Raw genomic sequence first — 21,683 nt, forward strand, 5'->3', positions numbered from 1 at the left:
AAAATAATGTTCACCCAGAGAGAAGATCTTCATAAACCCCTGTGCCAACAGCACGCTGCCGTCCAGTTTTTTCGTCACCTGTGAAAAAAATTCATCAGTATAGTCCTTTGTAGAGTACCTTTTGTAGCTAAGAATAATTTAAAAAAGGGCACCATCTATCACATTTGGAAGCTCCTCCTTGTCAGCTAGACTCAAAAGAGCCATTTGTGTATGTCATACATAGAGAAGAGAGAGAATTAAGTTACTAAGTCAATTACCCATACAGAAGTACACATGGAAAGGAATATGTAGAAATGGAAATATTTGACAATGCTTAGAGACAAAATTGTGCTGCCACCTTGTAGGAAAGTCTTCTCCAGCTGTACTCCAGCAACTCTTTGCCCATCCTCTGAAGCTAAAAATTTTCTTGGTTGACGATAAAATGTAAAATGGAGCTCTCTTTCCTGCCCTGTTTTGGAAACAGATGGTTTTGATTGGGCAGCTTTAAAGAGCAAATCGTAGACACGTTTATGTACCCGGCTTGTTTTCAATTCTTCCTGCAAGGCAGAAAGAATTTACAATTCAGGGCTATAATATTCAATTCCAAATCCGTGCCAGAATTGGAAAATACCAATGTGTGACATCCTTTGCTGACTATTTTTCTTGATATCACTATGGCATAGGATTGTACATTATGTCATGAGCTTTGAAAAAATCACTGAATAATAATTCTTACATCATCAAACGATGAGGTAGCTAAATCCGATTCCTGAACAATTATCCGCAGTCCTTTTATACCTGTAAAACATTTAGTAAAAGACACTCATTGAATGTCCAACAAATTTATGCATCCTCCCAAGTCCAGCAACTAATTCAATCAGTGAATTTTTACACAAAGCACAGATTTGAGTTCATTAAATGTGTGAGATGTTTCCTTCTGCCTGCTGCTTGATATCCCACATGCATGTCTCCCTTTTGCCAGCCCTCTTGGGCCCTGAGCCCTCTCTCCTAGCTCTTTCTGTCACTTGTAGCTTTCCTTTCTCTGCCTGTTTCTTCCCCCTCTCTTTTATTGCTTTCCTGCACCCCACTCTTCATCATCTCTTTTCTCATTTGCATCCTCCCAAGTCCAGCAACTAATTCAATCAGTGGATTTTTACACAAAGCACAGATTTGAGTTCATTAAACGTGTGAGATGTTTCCTTCTGCCTGCTGCTTGATATCCCACATGCATGGCTCCCTTTTGCCAGCCCTCTTGGACCCTGGACCCCCTCTCCTAGCTCTTTCTGTCACTTGTAGCTTTCCTTTCTCTGCCTGTTTCTTCCCCCCTCTTTTATTGCTTTCCTGCACCCCAGTCCTCATCATCTCTTTTCTCTTTTGCTGCCCTGCGCCTCTCTCTCTCTCTCTCTCTCTCTCTCTTTGCATCACATCAGAGGGCCATCAGGGAGCCGGGTTATATAGAGCCTGCACATGTACTTGGAGCTCTGGTTCTGAGCAGTACTTGATTGCTCCTTTTCCTACTATATTTTGTACTAGCTTTTTGCATTTTTAGCACTGAGCACTCAGCAAGGGCATAAGTGAGCCCTTTGCTTCAGCCCACGGTGGCTTGTATGGGTTACATATAATTTGTATATCATCTCATAGACCCGCAAGGTCTCCTAAAGACGTTAATACACCTTTCTTTCTTTCTTTCTTTCTCTCTCTCTCTCTCTCTCTTCCATCCCATTTTCATGTCTGCTGCCCCATTTTCTGTCGATTCCTCCTTCTTTTCCAAGTTGTCCCTTAAACCCCCCTCCCCCTTCTTGTGGGCCCCTGCTTTTCTTTTTCAGCCCCCCCGACACTGTTTTCCATATGGTGCCCCTCTTTCTCTCTTGGATTTATGTATATTCCCCCTATCTTATGTGCCTAGGACGTATCCTAGGTGTTCACTTGATGGAGAAGATGGAAGATGGCGTGTGATCACACCTCATTAGATGTGCCTTTCCAATTCTCCCTAAGACCTTGGTTCACCCTTAGACCTTAGGCACCAGAATTTCTAAGGTTCTTGACCCTTTCCCTTTTTACCCCTAGCCAACAACCTATAATGTAACACCACCCTTTTTCCTCCTATCTCACTCAATATGACTCCGATTTCGAGAACGGGGGGAGTCCCTTTTTTCCACGGTCTAAGGGGTTTAAGGGTGCATTCACATAGGGTGGGGTTCACCGTTGGGACACCCCGTTCCCCGTCCACAAAGCAAAGATTCCTGAGAGAGCTTTGCCTCAGAACCTCCAAATTCCAGCTTTAGAGAAGGATTGAAACAAAGATGCCTCAGATTTTGGATTTTCGAAGTAGACTTCTGAATTTTAAGGCGGGTTCAAAATTCCGAAGTTTGGATGATATATGCATCTCGATTTTCAAAAAGTGGAAAGCAAGCTTTCAAAATTCGTTCATAGAGATGAAACAGAAAACTCCCTGTTTGAACATGGATGGTTTCGCCAGCCGCACCTTCTGTTGTCCGTATGCCAACCTTGAGCCTTCCACTCAAGCAGGTGCCTCTCTCCCGCGGGTTCTTCACTGTCCTCGCACGTGCCACAGCCATGCAAATCTCTGCCCGTACAACAGCCTGCTCCTCTCTTTTTCCTTCCATCCGGGGGGTGAATCATCACCGCTTTGATACCAAATGTAATGAACCAGATTCTCTGGTTCCCCTCAATTTGTTCGTTTCTGCCCGCTTTGTTGGAAACCTAGGACTCTATGGCTGTTTGCCAGGCCCTCCTACAGCCTTCATGCTGTGGTAAGTGCCCCCGTGACCATTGATTAGTATATACTTGCCCTACCCATGCTACCCACGACATTAACAGGGAGGCTATGCAACCCATGCACACATCTAGCCTACGATGCCCCCACACACCTAGCCTATGCAACAAACATTGCACATACTATGCACGCCGTGCACACGCACCTAACCATGTTGCACACACACCTACGCATATACTCTATACACTCTCATAAACATCGCACATACCTACGACATACATGCAACAACGGCCCTACACATAGCCCTATGTGTACCTACAACCTACAACCCTACACAAATACGTTGGACCTTGGTAGCACTAAGCAGGCAATACGTACGATGGCCGTCTGTCATTGTTGACCTTTCCTAAGGGTTTTCTATTTACATACACTTCTATATGCAATGTTCCTATTGTCAAATTGCATTTGATTTGGACGTACTTTGCTGCTTTGATAGTCAATAACAAATAATTCGAATTGTCATGGCTGCCTCTGATGCCCTGCCACTAGGGCGTGAGTTTTGCACTTACATGTGGGCACAACCCCCGAAAACTAAGGGGCAAGGCCTTGAGATGTGGATGTGCAAGATTCCCCCTAGGGATTGGTGCCTTGGGGGTGAATTAATGAAAAGGTCCAAGGATGGGGCAAAAAGGCCCTAAGGTTCCCAAGTTGGGCATTGGTTTGCTCTTTCAAATTGCCCTGCTAGAGGGGGTAATGGGGGCAAATGAGGGGAGATGCCACGTGGCATTTCCCCATGCCTTGGATCAATTTGGCAAGGTTCCCAGAGGAAGGTCCTAGTAGCGTGGACGTCAACGATGGGGATCAGGTACGGCAATTTGGCCAAGGACAGGGATAGAGGTCTGGGAAGCATTTACATACGGGAGCTATAGCAAGGGCTGAAGCTGGTCTACGTAGGTGATCTCTTGGGACCTGCAGGTCTAGGTGTACAAAAGTGTGTACGGCTGCTGGTCTGTTAATTGTGTATGGTGTACAAATCACGCTCGAGATTGTGTGTACGGGCGTTACGGCTGATTTGGGATTCCAAGGCTGTACGGATCTTCAGGCTGCATTTGGGGTGCAAGGTACAGACTCGGTAGGGTATGCTGCTATATGGGCAGGACAGAAATTTCTCTCCTCCCTCTTTGGTTTGTGGGCTGGTCACGAGGAGGCAGCACGCCCTTCTCTACTTTGGTCATTGCGAGGTCATGCAGGAGGCAGGGTCTGACAGCCACCTCTATTCCTACCTTTCCCAATTTGTGGAGGCATACCAGGACAGCATTCCAAGGTTTATTTTCTGTCTTCAGCATTCCTTTTCCCAGGTGAGCATTGGAATTCATAGAGGATAGCCAGGGGCAGGCACTAGGGACAGCTTTGAGGAGTTGTGTGGTCAAGTGTGGCTGCTAGTAACAGCTCCAAGTTGTGTGCAAGCCTTGTATGCTAATGGATTGATGCTGGGACAGTTTGGGAAAGGATGGACTTGTCTTGAGTGCTCCGGTTTATGCAGGGACAGCCTGGAAGGAGCTAGGTGCATTGGAAGTGGATGCTTTCTCCCATGAATGGTCAGAGCAAAGGATTGCAAAGGTTATGCTTTGGGCTAGGATGCCTATTGGGTTGTCGATTTCTCAGAGTGTAAGAAGCTTCAGCCTGTGTGTAATTTGCTATGGTGTGATAAAAGTTCTCCTGGGGGAACAAATTGAGGTATCCAGGATGTACGCTGCCCATAGGGTGAGAGACTAGATAGTGGCAGTCCTGGACAGTAGGGAAAGCTTCTGTATGCTTTCTTTTTCTGCTTTGAGCAGATGGGTGGCTAATCGGGCACTAGTGGCAGCTGTGGGGAACTGTGTGGCTGAGTGGGCTGCTAGTAACAGTTCCGGGTTGTGTGCAAGCTATCTGGGATAGGAATGGATTCCTATGGCCAGGATTGGTGAGAGCAGTGGACAACAGAGGCTATGTGCAGGATATGTGGACGCCTAATGGGTTGTGGAATGCCCAGATGCAAGAAAGAATGTATCCTTTGTGTAGCTTGGAATTCAGGGCCTCACTTAATTATAGAAATAATGAAAGGAGCGCCTAGTTTTGGGGCCAATTTGTGTCCTTGTTTTTGAGCAGGAGCACTCTAGCTCCCCATTCATCCGTTATGCGTTTACTGAATTTTTATTGTGAGAATATTTGCTGGTTATTTGTAGTCTCCTGCCCTTTATAAGGCTGGTTTCATGCCCAATGTCTCTGGTGGAAGGAAGTGGATATCAAGAATTCTGAGGAGCAACTGGTAGGAGGTTCATGCAAGTGGAGATATCGCTATTGTGGGCAGTCAGAGACTGGTAATTCAGTGAGAGGCAAGCTCATGTGATGGGAGTTCAGAGAACAAAGGCATTAGCATCTACATTGCAGCACATGAGACTATGTTTTTACGCTTGAAAGCATTGGCAAATGCACCCTCTTTACATGTGAAAGCGTGGTGTTTAGCCAAATCGTCATAATGCGTCTTCTATGTCTTCATTTTCTCAAGTTTTTACCAGTACATGCATCCTATATAATTTTTCATTCTTGGGAAGTGCAAGAGAGAGGCTTCCTTAGCTGCAACATGGTACCTAGGTAGGAAGACAAAGGCAGATAAGGTAGCCGGACATTTTTTTAATAGTGGTGACATTGCCTTGAATCAAGTTCGTGATCCTTATTCTATGGATATAGCGAGTGCTTTTGCAGCTTTTGGACCTCCATGATCCATCACCATATAATGTCATGTGCATTATCCAACTCTCGGAGTAGGGCAATGTGGCAAATGCAAAATCAAAGACCTGCAAGACCGCTATGTCAAGCCTCCAATATGAGGGCTCTAACGGTAAAGATGTGATCCAATCTACATCGATCTCATCTAAACCTACATGTCCAACAGTCGCTTGCATGCCCACACTCTCAGCATGCTCACGGATGTGTATCTCAAGAGCTAATCCATTAACTGTGGCCATCGACCAACCATAATAGTACAGTAGTTACCTATATCTGTGCGATCCCCCTACCTTGTGAATGGGTATGACAGTGGTCATGGTCTAGGTGGCCAGAAAGATGAAGACTTCATTAAACAACTTGGCTAGAATTCGAGCAAGTACTCCCTACCTGTGGGTTAAGAGTTTTCTTGGAGACCCTTCTAATCCTTGGTTTTGCATGTTGTGACTTCTTGATGGCCTCTGTAGGCAAGCTCTGGTGAAGAACATGGAGGTAATGGGGCAAGAAATGTCTTCTAAGATAGGGATGGGCTGCTCAAAAACTTCCTAAATGTGTCCGCACAACCTTTCCAAAGACTAGGCTCCTTGATGGACATGGTGATATCCTTTCCAGAAGCTTCATTGGAGTTATTTCTATTCATGATACTTAAAGAGCTCTTGTTCTTGATGGGCAAGAGACTATAGTACACACACACACACACACACTTTTTTTTTGTGAAACCAATAACTATATTATTAACATGAAATCAATGTACATGACATTAGACTCCAAAAAAGAGCCTAATGGAAGAACTAAAAAACAGTCAGAAAACACTTCAAGACTAGGAGCATCCAAGTCCCTCGCAGCATAACTATCATATAAAGATTGCTTGAGGGACATTTTGAAGAAAGCATATGCCTGAGGAAACTGTTGTCCCATCCTAGAATGCAATCTCTGTGTCCAAATAGTCCATGGTACCCAAAAACGAGGCCAGTGAAAGAAAAGGAGGAATGGAGACATCTGAGATGAGAAGCATCCAAACATCCAGAAGAGTTTCCCGAATTGGATAGAGGAAACCGAAGCCGCAGCAAATGAGAGACATGAGTGATCAATATCCGAGAGTGCGGGCAAGACCATAACAAATGGGGAACTGTCTCACGGTGATGAGAGCAACGGGGGCAGGAAGAGGAAGCAATACGACGTGCTGCCAATTTCACCCCAATGGAAAAATCTCCCACTATACATCTCCAAAAGAAAAGCCTCTGTTTCAATGGCAATTTAGCTTTCCAAATTTTCTTGAGTTGTGATTGCCACCAAGATAAAGGCCTATTCAAATTCCAAAGAGTGTTGGCATGCTTATCAATCCATGACGGTGGAAGAAGAAATCTGTAGACCATCGAGGAGGCCAGATTATGCATTGAAAGTGAACAGGTAGCAGGAGATAAGGAAGTCAGATTCCAGTCCAGTAATCTGTCCTGTACAAACAGTGGAGAAACAGGAACAAATGGCTGCAACATAATTGTAAGTATTCTCCAAATGGGCCTATGATGCAGACCCAAGGGGAATGTCCTGCAAGCTTGTGGAAATGAAAGCACATAACCATGTTGATCCACAACATCGCTAACAAATCTTATGCCCAATTTCATAAGATTATATGCTTTAATAGGTGCCTGTAAAGCAAGAGGCGATTCAAACACCTTGCTCCAATGGATGCTTTCCAAGCGAAGAGAATTACCATGATGGGAAGAAGCACCTGACCATTTAGCATAAGAGAGAATTCTCTTCCAATCATGAATAAAAGCAGTAGAAACAAAACAACCAGGAATTTTCCCTTGAAATGTGGTCATGACTGCTTCCCAGTGATCTGTAATCCAATGCCCATATGCATGGGACGTCATGTTTCCACACATAGCTGCTAACATAATAGCCCATGGCTGTTTTTGCTGAAAAAAATCAACAATCATAGTGCTCTTTCTTGCCAACATATGAAACTGAAGATTGAGAATATTCAGGCCCCCATGAGTCTTAGGAGAACAAACAGACTGCATGGGAAGTAGTCGCAAAGCCTTTTTGTGAGATTTGCTTTTCCAAAATATCTCCATAGCCTGGGACATATAGGAAGCCAAATGCTTAAAAGACCCCCCCCCCCCACACACACACACACACACACACACACTCACACACACTCACGCACACACACACACACAAAACAAAAGTTTATTAACATCTTTGAAAGATTGAAGGGTCTATGAGACTGAAGGAAAAAAAGATATAATAGAAGTCTAAGGTGTGAGGCCACTAAAGCGGGCATCCACAACCAAGACTGAAGATCAATAAAGAGATACATTGCAGTGTCATTGTAGTAGAGTACACAAATGCCTGTCCATATATGAGCCAAAAAAAAAAAAACATCAAAGCACAAAAGGGAGGAAGATTCCATCGCTGGGCCATCTGATCTACTAACCGTCCGAATGATAGAACCTATGTATGTTGTTTGTGCGACCAACTTTGTCGGTTGGCTAAGGATAGAAGAGATGATCTCAATTGATAGTGGCTCTGGTTTTGGTGATCACCGATGCTGTCTCCCCAAGTCAAATAGTAAAGAGGAGATGTTTGCAATCTCTCATGTGAGGGTCAACTAGAGAGCAATACTATCCTGTCATGTGCTTTGGGTCCCAACAATGTCATTGTTGGAATATGTAAGCAAGAACTAGAACTAGAAACTGGAAATGAAATAACAAGACTGAAAGACTAGAAATACCTTGAGAAGAGTGTAGACAAGACACAAGCTAGACTGATAGATTACAATGATGTGACCCATTGAATATATGGGCCAAAGTACAAGACATAAAGCAAGAGTGCTTATGGGATAATTGTAGAAGTGCCACATGGCACACACTCAAGACATAAAGACTAGACTTAGACTTAGACTTAGATTTAGACAAAGGTAGACTAGGAAATAGTACACTTAGTGTGCACTTATCTCCAACACCCTCCTTAAGTGGACACTAGGAGTAAGACAGAAAGACAAGACTAGAAGACAGACATAAAGACTGATAGACTGAGAGACAAGATAGAAGACATGACAGACAAAAGATCCTAAGACACCCCTCCTCAAGTGATATCCTCATATGGGTCCACAAGGGTAGGGACAAGATGGATCTAAAACACAGTCAGATTGATAGACAAATAGACAGACAGACAAGACTAGATAGACAGAAGACTGACTGTAGACAAATAGAAAGACCAAGACACTAGAACCCCTTGACCTACATCATCGGTGGTCAAGGTGGTAGACAAGACATAGAAGTAATCAGAAAGCCCATTTCTCATCATGTGAGGAAGGAACAGTAGGATCAGCTGATGGAGATGTTGCAGCAACATGGGCTGAGGCAGATGCAGGGGCTGATGTAGAGGTTTTGGAGTAGCAGTCCCTCTCCCGGTGATTATCACCGCCACAAATGGTGCATGGATGAGCCTTGAAACAGTCCTTCTCCATATGATTAGTTTTGCCACAATGGGTGCAAGGCTTTCTTACCTTAGAACTTCCTTTCTTTGCAAAAAAAGTAGTGTCAGTTACCTTTCGTTGTTGAATTCTTTCTTCCTCTTGGAGAGCATTGATGATACCCTCAAGAGAAGGATTATTATGATACTTGAAGGTAGTGACAAGAGTAGCATAGGTGTCAGGTATAGCAATGTCTTCGGAGATGGGAGACTTGACTGACGCAAGCTGAACCATAAGACTGCGAAGATAATTGACATGAGAGGCTATAGTAGCTCCTTCCTGCATATGTAGATCAAAGAATGAGATCATAAGTGCAATCTTAGAGTTTTTAGATCGGGCTCCAAAAAGGGTATCCAAAGTGATCCATACTTGAGGAGCAGACTGTATGTCGGAGATGTGAATCATCTCCAAGGCCGAGCAATATAATAGCATAGGCTTTGTCATTCTTGGCAGTGACAACTTGCTCAGAAGGACCTTCGGGAGCAGCACGTTGAACAATGTCCCCAAGACCTTCTTTCATAAGATGGCACTTGATTTTGATCTGCCAAGTATGAAAGTTGGTCCCATTGAATTTGTTGATAGATATGAGAGAATGAGAGGAAGATGCCATGTGGGAAGGTCTTACCTCTTGCTAGGATGCAAGGGCAGTGTCTATTCCCTTACAATATTGCAGAGATAAATGAGAGGAGAGATCCAAGAAGCCGGTTCTCTCACCACTTTGTCAAGGCCATAGCATATGACAGCCCATCGAAGCAGGAGGAACCAGCAAAAAAAGGAGAGACTGTTCAGCAAACTGAAAGAGGCAAAAGCTCAGTACCTTAATCCCGGCAGAAGTAGAAGTGTAAAAAGGATGCAGATCTCCGTGAAGGAGCTGGAGAAGCCGTCAGCCTGTGCAGGTACAGATTTCGTACAGTCGTATGGACTGTACGGACAACAGAGTACGATGTATGAAGTACGGGCGGCGTACGCTCGGCGAAGTACGGACGGCGTACGAAATACGGGTGGCGGAGTACGGAGTACGGCCGAAGTACGGACGTCGTGCAGAGTACGGATAGTAGGTACGACAGCAGGTGCAGAAGTGACAGCAGATTTACGCAGATCTGGCGCAGAGATTTGGAGTAGGCGCAGAGATTGGAGCGGGAATACACACAGTAGAGTCGCGCAAATCTGGAGTGCAATGGCGGGGCAGAAAGAGGGAAGATCTCGGAGAAGAGGCGGCCAGCAGAAGTGTAGAAGAAGGCGGTGCAGAGGTAGAGGTGCCACGAGAGGCTGAAGAGAGATGCCGGAAGGAGAGGGAGAGGTAAGCTGAAAGGAGAAGACGAAGCTATGGCTGCAGCAGAGTGAGAGGAGAGGAGAGGGGATCTACATGCTCTGATACCATGTTGGAATATGGAAGCAAGAACTAGAACTAGAAACCGGAAATGAAATAACAAGACTGAAAGACTAGAAATACCTTGAGAAGAGTGTAGACAAGACACAAGCTAGACTGATAGATTACAATGATGTGACCCATTGAATATATGGGCCAAAGTACAAGACATAAAGCAAGAGTGCATATGGGATAATTGTAGAAGTGCCACATGGCACACACTCAAGACATAAAGACTAGACTTAGACTTAGACTTAGATTAGACAAAGGTAGACTAGGAAATAGTACACTTAGTGTGCACTTATCTCCAACAGTCATGCCCCCTCTTGCCTCTAGCTCAAGTCACTAGTGAAGAAGTTTGTCATCGTCCTCTAACTCGACCTTGGTTCTGATCAGCCATCTTGGTCTTTCCTCTACACTTGTAGGACTCAGTCTCTATGTCACTGGGCCTCGAGGGTCCACACATTGCTGATTAAGAAATCTTTGAGTGGTCCACATCCGCTCCTAAATTGACGATGTCATCATCCACGGATCTCATAGTACACATGGCATCGGAATGCAAAGTGTTCCTCTGTCTAAATCTAATGCATGTTCGATAAAGTACATATCCGTCTCTCACGTGGAGTGCCCTCTGCTTGCTGTGTCTCAATACATAGTCAATGAGAGGATAGCCGGAATAGCCAATCGAGATCCTCACTGCATGTGGGGATAGATCTAAGTATAGCTAGGGGGATTGATAAAACCCAGAGAGAGAAAGAAAGAAAGAAAGAAAGATAATTAAAAGTCTTTGAAAGATGGAAGGGTCTATGACACTGAAAGAACTTGATACAATGAGCTAAATGGGCGAGTCTCTAAGCAGGCATCAACACCCAATACGAATACAACATAATCTTGAAACACTGATGCATTAAAATGTCCACGTAGAGGATGGAAACTATGGTATGGCATATCACTGCGATGATCCTCTGAAAGCTGGCACAGGGATCAAGCCCAAGAGGGAGCTTGGTGGTGCACGAGCTGCGGTTGCATAAAACCTGTGATAGGAGTGCTGGCGACAGTTAGTATGTATCGTCTAATGTGGTCTCCTAGCTGTGGCCCTTCGACGAATGAATGCCATTGTCCCCCCATCGACCATGTGTCCAGTCTTGTGAACATGGAAGGAAGGTCCGCAAGCCCGATCTGTCACCGGCAAGTCCATCGTGTCTCTCCCTCTGGTGGACCTCGGCTCAGTCCTCTCCCTAGCTGGGAAAACCCAATGATCATGCTCTGAGTGGAATCTGGCTGTCCCGCCTACGTGGATGCTCTTTGTGTCAGATAGCCTCATGAATGAAAATCACCAGACATCTTTGATCTGGGTAAGACAAGAAACTGGAGAAGGATCCGAAACCATCCCTAAAGGGACAATGGTAACAACCTCAGATCTCATAGTACATAGGGCATCTGAAAGTGAAGTGCTACTCACCAATCACACAGAGTACAAATGGTAATGACCTCAGATCTCATAGTACACAGGGACAATGGTAGCAACCTCGGATCTCATAGTACACAGGGCATCTAACAGTGAGGTGCTACTCCAACTTAATCTCCTGCCATCACACAGAGCACAGATGTGGCCCTCTCTAAGTATATCCTCAGCCCTCCACTCTCAATGCATAGTCGACACGGAATTACCGAATTGATATCCTTAAGGAATGGGGGAGGTAGATTCGTGTATATCCTAGTGGATCAATGGAGCCCTCCTTTGAGATCTGCAACTAATGGTCCCTGTAGAAGCTGAGGTTCATACGAAGCTCGTTGGGTGCCAACCAAGTCTTAAATGTGTGTACTTGTAAGAGATCCTCGCGGATAACGTTGTTGACCTTGTGATAAGTGAAAGAACAGAGGCAGCCTCAGTGCTATACTGAAAGGGGGGTAATCTATCCATGTGGAGCCCTAGACTCTCAAACCACCAGCATGTATGTGCATGCCAAAACCTCTTATTGCCCTCTGTTGCTAAAGTCATAGATGAGGATAGGGCTCAAGCTCTAATGGGGATGCTCCAAACTCAGCCAAAACTATAGGATGTGGGACTGGCGGCATCATCTGAGACAGCAAGAGACCCTAAGCCTCTCCACTCAAGCCCAATTTGCCATTGATAGGTCGTGCCCAACAAGGGCTGCCATACATACCCCCTGGGCGGACAAAGGAATCAGAGAAGAGACTTGGTCCAGGGATCCTGAAAATGAGAGAGAAAGTACTGCCGCTCGAGATTAGCAAGTGCAGCGTATCCTCTACTCAGTTGGGCCTGGGCCCTGTACCGCTGAAAATCGGGCCAGAAAAAAAAGAAAGAAAGAGAGAGAGAGAGAGAGAGAGAGAGAGAGAGAGAGAGAGGATATGATATGATTAATGTCCGATGGAGACCCAACAGGATCTATAGGATAAAGGCAAATTCATGAAAAAATTACATGTTGCGATATACCTTGATGTATACGGAGGTTTAGTAATGCATATGAAAGGCCAAAGAGACCTATGAGACCAAAGAGATTACATCATATGATAAAAAAAACACCATGGTCGGGGATCTAGAGGTGTCTACTACACCATAAGAATCTAGCCTGAAATGCTGAAACTCAAACTCACACTCAAACTAGAGAAATCACTCCATGTATTTGGGATCTAGTCTTGTCATATGTCTTCTTCCATGAGTAATCTGAGCTCCACTTGGGCTGACGTTCGAACATATTTGCAATCAACCAATGTGGCCCTTGACCCCTATTTGTGGGGAACTATCATTGTGATACAACAATAAGGGTGAGTTAGATAGAACAAGAGCTCGTTGGGCCTAAGTCCAATTTCCTGTTGACCTGGCATCAATAGAGAATGGCCTCGTTCTCGATTTCCGTATTGACGTACTGATTGGATTAACATGGACAGTGACCATGGCAATGCCTTCGTGAAAGATTGCTGGTAGAATCTTTGAGTTCTACACATTCAGCTTGACCCTTGACTAAGTTTTGGCTTCCTTTTGTGGCCATCTCGGTTCTACACTCTTCCACGCTTCCCCATAATTATTTTGCACAATTTTTGTTATATTTTAATAGGGAATGTAAAATATCAGTAGATTCTTATGGAATACCACAGTGTTCAAATACCAAACACTATTGAAATACACAATATGCCAGGAGCTTAGCTCATGTAAGGGCTGATCATCATTCACACCCCATGCGGTGTCGCTATTACTGTGTTCCAATCACTTTATTTTATGTTCTAAACATGTGTAAGGTTCCATCTACTGTAGGATTCTCTTCATTCTTAATTAATTTTCCTCCCAGACCCACTCGAATATTAACTGGCTTGCAACCCTCTTTTCTAAATCTTTTGAGAACTTCATTTGCATAGTTTGCTTGGGAAGTATATGTTTTTAAATCTCTGTAGATGTCAATTCCCGAACACGAATGTATATAACAAAGGTCTTTCATCTCAAGGCCTCGTTGATTTTGAAATGCACCTTCTTTCTTTTAAATGACAATGATGACTAATTGCGTGGAGGATTGTTGGATATTATGTTAATTAATTTCAGTTTATGGCTATTTTAATTTCGAGTGTTAATAAATAAATCCTTGCAAACATGATTAAATCCCAACTCTAACAGATAGGTGATCAATAGACATGCCACGTGTCGGATGTCCTCTAGTCAAGAGCGCTTGTGCCACTGGTTCCAGCTTGAACTTGAGGCCCATGAAAATGCATCCTACATACACACAGGATCTAATTCTCTCATCCGGATCCCTTGCAAGATTGAATAAGTCTTCCTTCCATGCATATCCAAGACCTACTGCTCCACTCCATGGAGCAAACCCTTCGGCGACGTGAGATAGCTTGATGCTAAAATCCTACAACGAAGGTCCCTTGAATAGTACAAGAGCTTGCTGATCTTGTAGCCAAACTCTTGTTGGTCCACATCTCTAGAAAATGGACTCACCATCTCATGCTTCATGGCTTTCACTTAATGTGAGCTCCTCTCCTATAAGAAGAAATGTATGGTTGCTTGCTATCGAAGCCCTTTCCAGCTATAGGTCTCCTTATGTCTAGTGATATTGAAGAAAAGCGCAATGCTAGTCTCATGGCTAAAAATCCCTTGTCAAACAAGCAATAATATCAGCCTTCGATCTCAATGCTGGGGCTCTCATGCACGTAGCACAGAATGCATAAACTTGAGTGTCGGCAGTGTAAATGTTCCCTCACCCTCTCCTTTCACCTCCATCAGAAATTGATGGGATCATATCCAAATCTGACCCAAGGTTATCCGTACTATGTATGAGAGGTGGATCTATAAGTACCCCATGCTTGAATGAAACCGTATTTGCTCAAGTGAAGGACATGCTCTATATAGAATGCCACTTTGGTGGCATGTGGTTGTTGTCTGTTCAAGGTGCACCTACAGGCTACGATAGATCGCCTCTTGTGACCTGATTTATATCTCGTGTGTTATGCAAAAAAAGGGGGCATCCAAAGAGTACTAGATTTTCAATGGGCATGCCCCAAGAGAGAAACCATCTGGTGGCTTGTATGATATCAGCCTTCAGGTGGAGTGAATCCCCAGGATCATGCATAATAAGATCGTCACCTGTAGCCTCTATCCATGACCTATAACCTTTCAAAAGATCATTTTGGACTATAGTACCTGCAGTAAAAGGAGAGCCTAAGTGATTCTCCTATCACTAACACCAAACATATACACGCCAAAGAATGACATTAGCTCATATGATAAAGTGCAGACCACAGACTGTCTTAAAAACATACAGAAATGGGATAAATCTGTCATAATGAACCCAGTCAGGATAAATGATAGGTTATTGTTATGGCATCTAAAGCATATCTCTATGTACGGACAGTATCTCAGAATTTAGCTGGACTGAACTGAGCGGCACATTTGAACCATATATGTGATATGCTGATGATGATTCTAGAGTACCTTGCTGGTCACAAGGCCTCCAATTTTGAACTATTGCTAATCTCTTGGACGGTCAGGAGTTCAGATCCAATGAGAAAGAGATATCTGTATGAAAGATAGCAAAGTACACAACGTCTTCTTCTTTTTGGGAGAATAGAGTGTTTGTATTAAATTTTTTTTTTGGTGTGCAAAACTCTCTCATCTGTGCCGATGTGGCTGACAGCAGTATCTTTCTTTCCAACCCCAGGACTAGCTGGTATACCATCAACAAAGCTGAATACAAAAACAAGGAAGAATCGAGCTACGAACATTCTCCGCAATTTTAGCCGACCAACCAGAGATTTGACGAGAATCTTCAGATGTTCAACATCAGTTGGTTAATAATTAGTTGCAACTTGCCAAGCAGCAATTTTGCCGTCACTGTTAACATACAACATTCCCCTGGGTTCTACAAAACCTGTCCCCTCAAGATATCCAATACCCACGGCCCCCACACCAACAAAATTGTAATGAAAAAAACGCACTCCCATTTCTTTGCTTACTGGATCCCACACTTTTCTGGATTGCACACAATTCATTAAAAGGTGAACAACATCCTTGACCGTATTTGTTGCATCTGATAAGGAGAACTACAGAGCCCTATTCTAGCTGCTCTGTCCTTTGTCCAGACCACCTGGAGCATGATCAAGCACATGAGGCAAGACTCTTTTTCCATTATCTCTTTGTCCCAGGTCTTGGCAAACCTGTTGTACCACTTGGTAGGTGAATCCCTGCAGCCCCATTTATGGTTTAATGTATTAACTAAGATCCTGTTGTCCTTAGGCATGAAAGGGATCAGCAACAGGTTTTTTCTGAGTAGCCCATGAGAATTCTTTGTGAAAGGTCTTTTGATGTCCTCCTAGCCAAGGTAATTGATCTCTTTTCAACAGACCCATCCTCTCATGGATTCACAACAAATCAAACCTCTTAAGTCTGTACATGTCTATGCATATTGCATCAAGTCTGGTCTCTTTGATCCCAGATGTTCCCCCATGTCCTGATCCCTTTTCTGTTTAGTCTTAGAGCCCCCATAAGTTTGACCCTTTGGTTGAGCATGGTTCTTTACTGAACAAGACTGCTACTTCCATAAATTTTCCCAATGTTTACACCTCAGAGGTCTGACTCAGGACAAGTTTCTTAAGAACAGTCACATCTTTTTTATAAAATTTCTGGATCAATCATTTCTGAGAATAAAGAACCAATGTGGATCCTCTGTGTATAGTGCCTGTATCTACCATTTCCTCATAAAACGGTCAGCTGCATTGTCCACATTACGACTCCCAATCCTCCCTTTTGCGTGGACATTGTACAGAAGTCCCATCTGACGGCTGCTGCTGCTCTCTTCGCTCCCTGCTGCCTCTCTCCCCGTCTGCTGCTTGCCCCCTCCCTTCCCTCCTCGCTGCCCCTCCTACCTGCCCTTTCCCCCGCACTGCCCCCTCCCCCGCACTGCCCTCTCCCACGCACTCCCCCCTCCCCCGCGCTGCAGCCTCCCCCCCCTGCGCTGCAGCCTCTTCTCCCCGCTGCTTGCCCCCTCCCTTCCCTCCTCGCTGCCCCTCCTTCCCCTGCGCTGCAGCCTCCTCCCTCTGCGCTGCTGCTCCCCCCCCTCCCCCGCGCTGCAGCCTCCCCCCCCTGCGCTGCAACCCCTTCCCCCTGCGCTGCCCCCTCCCCTGCGCTGCAGCCTCCTCCCCCTGCGCTGCTGCTCCCCCCCCCGCACCCGCTGCTGCTCTCCCCCAGCTGCAGCCTGCTGCTCCCCCCCCGCTCCTGCTGCTGCTTTCCCCCCCCTCTCCTTCCCCTCTCCTCTACTCCTCTTCTCCCCCTCTCCTCCACTCCTCCTCTCCCCTATCTTCCCCTCCTCTTCCCTCCTTCCTTCTTCTTCACCCTATCCTTCTTCTGGATTACCCCTATAGGGGTCTCCTGGGGTTCTAGAAAGCGGACGGAGTTTTAATTTTTGTGTTTGAATCGGCCAACACACCTCGATGGACGAATGGGTTCCCATTCAGTCAATCCGTCTCCGCTTACACCGGCTGCGAGAACCGTCACTTTCTCAAAAGACGAGCTACAGCAGTTGCAAAAGGATTTCGAACATGAGTGTTCCATGACTCTCTTCGCACGCATTCATGGCTCACACCCCTCCAGGTTACAAGCTAGAGATTGGATGCTGTCGGCGCTTCCACAGGACCTCGCCCCCCACCTCAAGGATGTTCGTTTGTTGGGACGGGGTTTCTTTCAGGTGTGCCTAGATTCCCCGGACGTCACGAGAGACCTGCTACAGGCCGGGTTTCTGGTTCTAGGCTACAGGAGGATCTTTTTGTTTCCTTTTCAACTGGGATTTGACCAAGTTGAAGAGGACAAGCAGGGAGTCTCTGTTTTCATTAGGTTCCCTGGTCTTCCCTCAGTTTATCACCGGCTTCTTTCAGTTATTGGCGAGAGGTTTGGCGTGGTGGCAGAGATCCCCCGTCTCCCTGGCGAGCCCTCCTCGACTACTGAGGCGGTCAGGATGGACGGGGTTCCCAAGGTTAGGGTCATTGTCCAGGACCCCAATATTTCAGATGACCACATCATGCTACAGCGACCCGATGGGTCTTTCTTCCGCCTGAGATTTGAGGTTGCAGGTCGGCAGGACCAGTGCAGGATTTGCAGATCCTCGGGGCATTTCGCCAGAGATTGCCCAAAGAAGAAAAAGAGGCCCTCAAAGCAACCAGCTCGTACTAGCCTACGACAGAGAGCTAGAGCAAGAGATACCGCTCCACAGACACGACCTCAGACACGGGCTCCTCCCTCTCCTAGGGCTACTCGAGTCCCTTCGGCACCCCGAGCCACCTCTGGCCCACGGTGGGCTCCGATCGCGGCTAGGCCCTCTACTCTAGTTCACTCCTCCACCTCTTCGGAGGCTACCCCCTTGGAGCCTCAGGAGGAGACTACTGTTCAGAAGCCTTGTTCGTCTCCACCATTGGATCAGGCTGTACCTTCCTCAGTAGCCCAGGTTGGTGGCACCTCGTCTGCTCCACCTTTTGATCAGGATCCAGTACAGGTGCCTCCCTCTTTGGACAGAGGGAAGGGGGTTTTACATTCTCTTCCTGCTTCGGTAGGAATCCTTTGTACCCCCTCCCCAGGACTGGCTCAGCGGAACTCTTTTTCCGCTTTGGAGGACCTCTCTAGCCTCCCAGATGGTGATTTTGTACCCTCTACTTTTGGAGAGCCAGTTATCGGCTTCCCTGTTGAGAGATCCTTCTCTCTCTCACCTATGGACTTTACTCCCCTCGGACCTCGTGTGTATGGCAGGACGTCTGCTCCAGAAGGGGCTTCTTTTTCCGCCACCAGGTCGGGTAAGGTATTCCAACCCACTTCCTCCCACCGATGAGGAAAGCCAGTTGGAATATACAAGGATTGGGCGGCATCCCTCATCACCGTCACAGACAGCTGATCAGGAATCAGCTCCATCCAGGTGTTTCAGGTGGTTCCCTGGACATTCTTTTTCTTCAGGAACACAAATTGGATATCAGAGATTGCTCCAAGTCAGGTAAGCTGCTCTCAGGCCGAACTTTTTGGCTTCCTGCCTTGGGAACCAGAGGAGGTACATGCATTTCAGTTTCAGACTCTGTTCTCCCTCTGGTCATTGGACACGGTACCATAATCCCCTCCAGGGCCCAGTGGGTTTTACTTCTGATTGATGGATGTAAGGTTGGTTTTCTCAACCTTTATGCTCCGAACAACAGAGGGGACCGTGTTTTGTTTTGGAAAGAGTTGCTCTCGTGGACTCACATTGCGGATTCATGGATTATTGGAGGTGACTTCAACATGGTTGAGGCACCTTCAGATAAGAAAGGGGGCAGAGAAGGTGGTATCCACTCCCTTGAGAGAGCAGCCTGGGATGCCTTCTTGTTCAGGTTCAGTGGCAGAGATGTTTGGTCAGATGATGCATTTCTTGTTCAGTCTTAGTCACTTTTGTTTTCATGGTCGAACCATAGGGTGCAGATGCCTATCCATGCTCGGATTCATAGATTCTATGTGGGTGATTGGGCTCTTGATAGAGGGGGGACAGTTTGCATTGCGCCCGGTGTTTCCACTTCAGACCATTTTCCGGTAATTTTGTCCATTTCAGAGCCTCATCTGAGAGGACGGTCTCACAGTATCAGGATCCAAGACGCATTATACACGGATGAGACTCTTACAGAGGCAGTGTTGGAGATCTGGGTTTCTCATATGCAGGGGGGGTGGCCGGTCCTTCACATGTGGCCACAGCACTTGACAGTATCAGCAACTTCTATCACTTAATTGCAAGTGCTCGGCGAGGTGAGGTACTCAGGCGAGAGATCGGTCTCTGCCGGCAGTTGGCAGCCCTTCAGAGGGAGGAGCAAAAACGACCTTCAGACGCCTGGATACAGGAGCGCCTTGCTGCGGCAAGGGTTCACTTGCAGACCTTGCTGGATCAGAGAGCAGAGTATGCCTTCCATGCACGGGAGTCTTTTTGGATACAGATGGGAGGGAGAGTCAATAAACACTTTTTCTCTACACTTGGCCCCAGACATAGTAGAGAGAGTGTCAGGCAGCTTATTGACTCCGACGGCGTTTTGCAGTCCCATCCGGAGACCGTCATGCATTTAGTGACAGATTTTTATACCTCCCTTCTTTCCGCAGATTTGAACTCACAGACCAGAGAGGTGGCTAGAGATGAAAATTGGCAGAGTTTACCTGTGTTGGTCACTCCAGAGATGTTATGCTCACTTGATGCACGCTTTACCAACATAGAATTCAAGACTGCTCTTTCTGCCCTTCATAAGGGCAAGTGCCCTAGTTCCGATGGTCTTACCCCCTCTTTTTTTATAGCCTTTTGGGATATGATAGGTGATCATATTACTTCAGCCCTGCAGGGCATTTGGGACTCAGGCGAGATGCCTGACTCACTGACCGAGGGACTCATTCACCTTATCCCGAAAGGTGGCAACAGGAATTTTGTATCCCATTGGAGACCCATCACTCTTTTGGGCACTCTTTACAAAATCCTTGCCAAGGCGATCAGCATTCGACTACAGCCTCTTCTTCCAGATCTCATCCATGATACTCAGACAGGCTTTGTGCATGGCAGGAGCATTTTTTATAATATCTTTTCCTTTTGGGAAGCCACAGAGTGGGCTATGCAGAGTGGACAGAGGCTAGCAGTCTTACTCTTGGATTTTGAGAAAGCCTATGACAGAGTAGATTGGGGTTTTCTTGAGGGCACTCTTCTACGGTTTGGATTTTCAGATGCCTAGATCAGAGGGGTGGCCTCCCTTTACAGATCAGCCCACAGCCAGGTTTTGATTGGAGGGGTAAGGGGTGACAGGTTTCAGATTCCAAATCAGTTCGTCAGGGATGCCCTTTAGCCCCCTTCCTCTTTCTTTTTGTGGCAGAAGCTATGAGTATCTTCCTTAGATCTCAGGCTGAGCTTTTTGGGCTGAGACTTCCCTTTAGACAGGAGCAGGAGCTTTTTGACTGTGAGTTGGCTGATGACACTGCTATTTTTATTCAGGCCTCCTTGCAGTCACTTGATTCTTTCCGGACAGCCTTGGATATTTTTTGCTCAGCTGCAGGGGCACTCATTAACTGGCATAAATCCTTTGGCTTTTGGATCAGTGATGAGGACACTCCAGGCTGGGGAATTGACATTGGTTTTTCCTGAATTCAGAGGGGTGTTCCTATCAGGTATTTGGGATGCCAGGTAGGATTGGACATCTCTCCAGCACAGCAGTTTGCCCCAGTACTAGAAAGTATAAGGAAAAAGCTCCTTTTCTGGAGCTCTGCCAAACTTGACCTTGCATCTAGAGCTGTGGTAGTGAACTAGGTTCTCTTGGCCACCCCCTGGTTCGTGTGTTCTTGCTGGTGCCGGTCTAGGGATTGCATCACTCAGCTCATCAGACCAGTCAGGAATTTTTTATGGAGTGGACTTGATGGCACAGCAGATGTTGCAGCAAGGGTGGCCTGGAAGACTATTATTCTCCCTACTTGTGAAGGGGGCCTTAATGTCATTGACCCGGACTTGCAGTGTAGGGCATTGCTTTGTAAGGTGGTGGTGAGGGGACTCATGCCTGGGCAGGAACCTTGGAAAGATTTCTTTTTTGGATGCATTCAGGCTTGCACACCAACCTTAGGAGATGATTGGGTGGACAGCCCTCGATGGATTTTCACATCAGCCCCTCTCAGATCTCCTGCCTCTCCTCTCATGACTGCCATCCTGAAAGCTTGGAGGAGCTTCAAGAACACTCTTCGAAGGATTCCACCTTCTACCCTCGAAGAGATTGATAGGCAACCGATCATTTGGAATGATAGTATTCATGATGAGCATGCCAGACCACTGGGCACTTCCCATTACATGCAGTGGTCTAAATGGGAGAGAGGC

General features: G+C 46.1%; 1 protein-coding gene across 7 annotated transcripts in view; it reads right to left on the bottom strand.

Moving 5' to 3' along the window:
- LOC147904875 (Pyridine nucleotide-disulfide oxidoreductase family protein) overlaps positions 1-21,683 on the bottom strand; it is a 133,953-nt gene that overhangs the window by 5,119 nt on the left and 107,151 nt on the right. For all 7 annotated transcript variants that reach the window (XM_087388955.1, XM_087388950.1, XM_087388945.1 and 4 more), the window contains 3 exons: positions 716-777; positions 338-536; positions 15-78 (listed from right to left, as the gene is read on the bottom strand). In XM_087388955.1, coding sequence (XP_087245081.1) covers positions 15-78; positions 338-536; positions 716-777 — 325 coding nt within the window. The remainder of the gene's footprint in view (positions 1-14; positions 79-337; positions 537-715; positions 778-21,683) is intronic.

Source organism: Dipteris shenzhenensis, chromosome 2 (assembly GCF_047967505.1).
Source record: "Dipteris shenzhenensis isolate YYH24624 ecotype China chromosome 2, Dip_SZ_1.0, whole genome shotgun sequence".
Lineage (NCBI taxonomy): Eukaryota > Viridiplantae > Streptophyta > Polypodiopsida > Gleicheniales > Dipteridaceae > Dipteris > Dipteris shenzhenensis.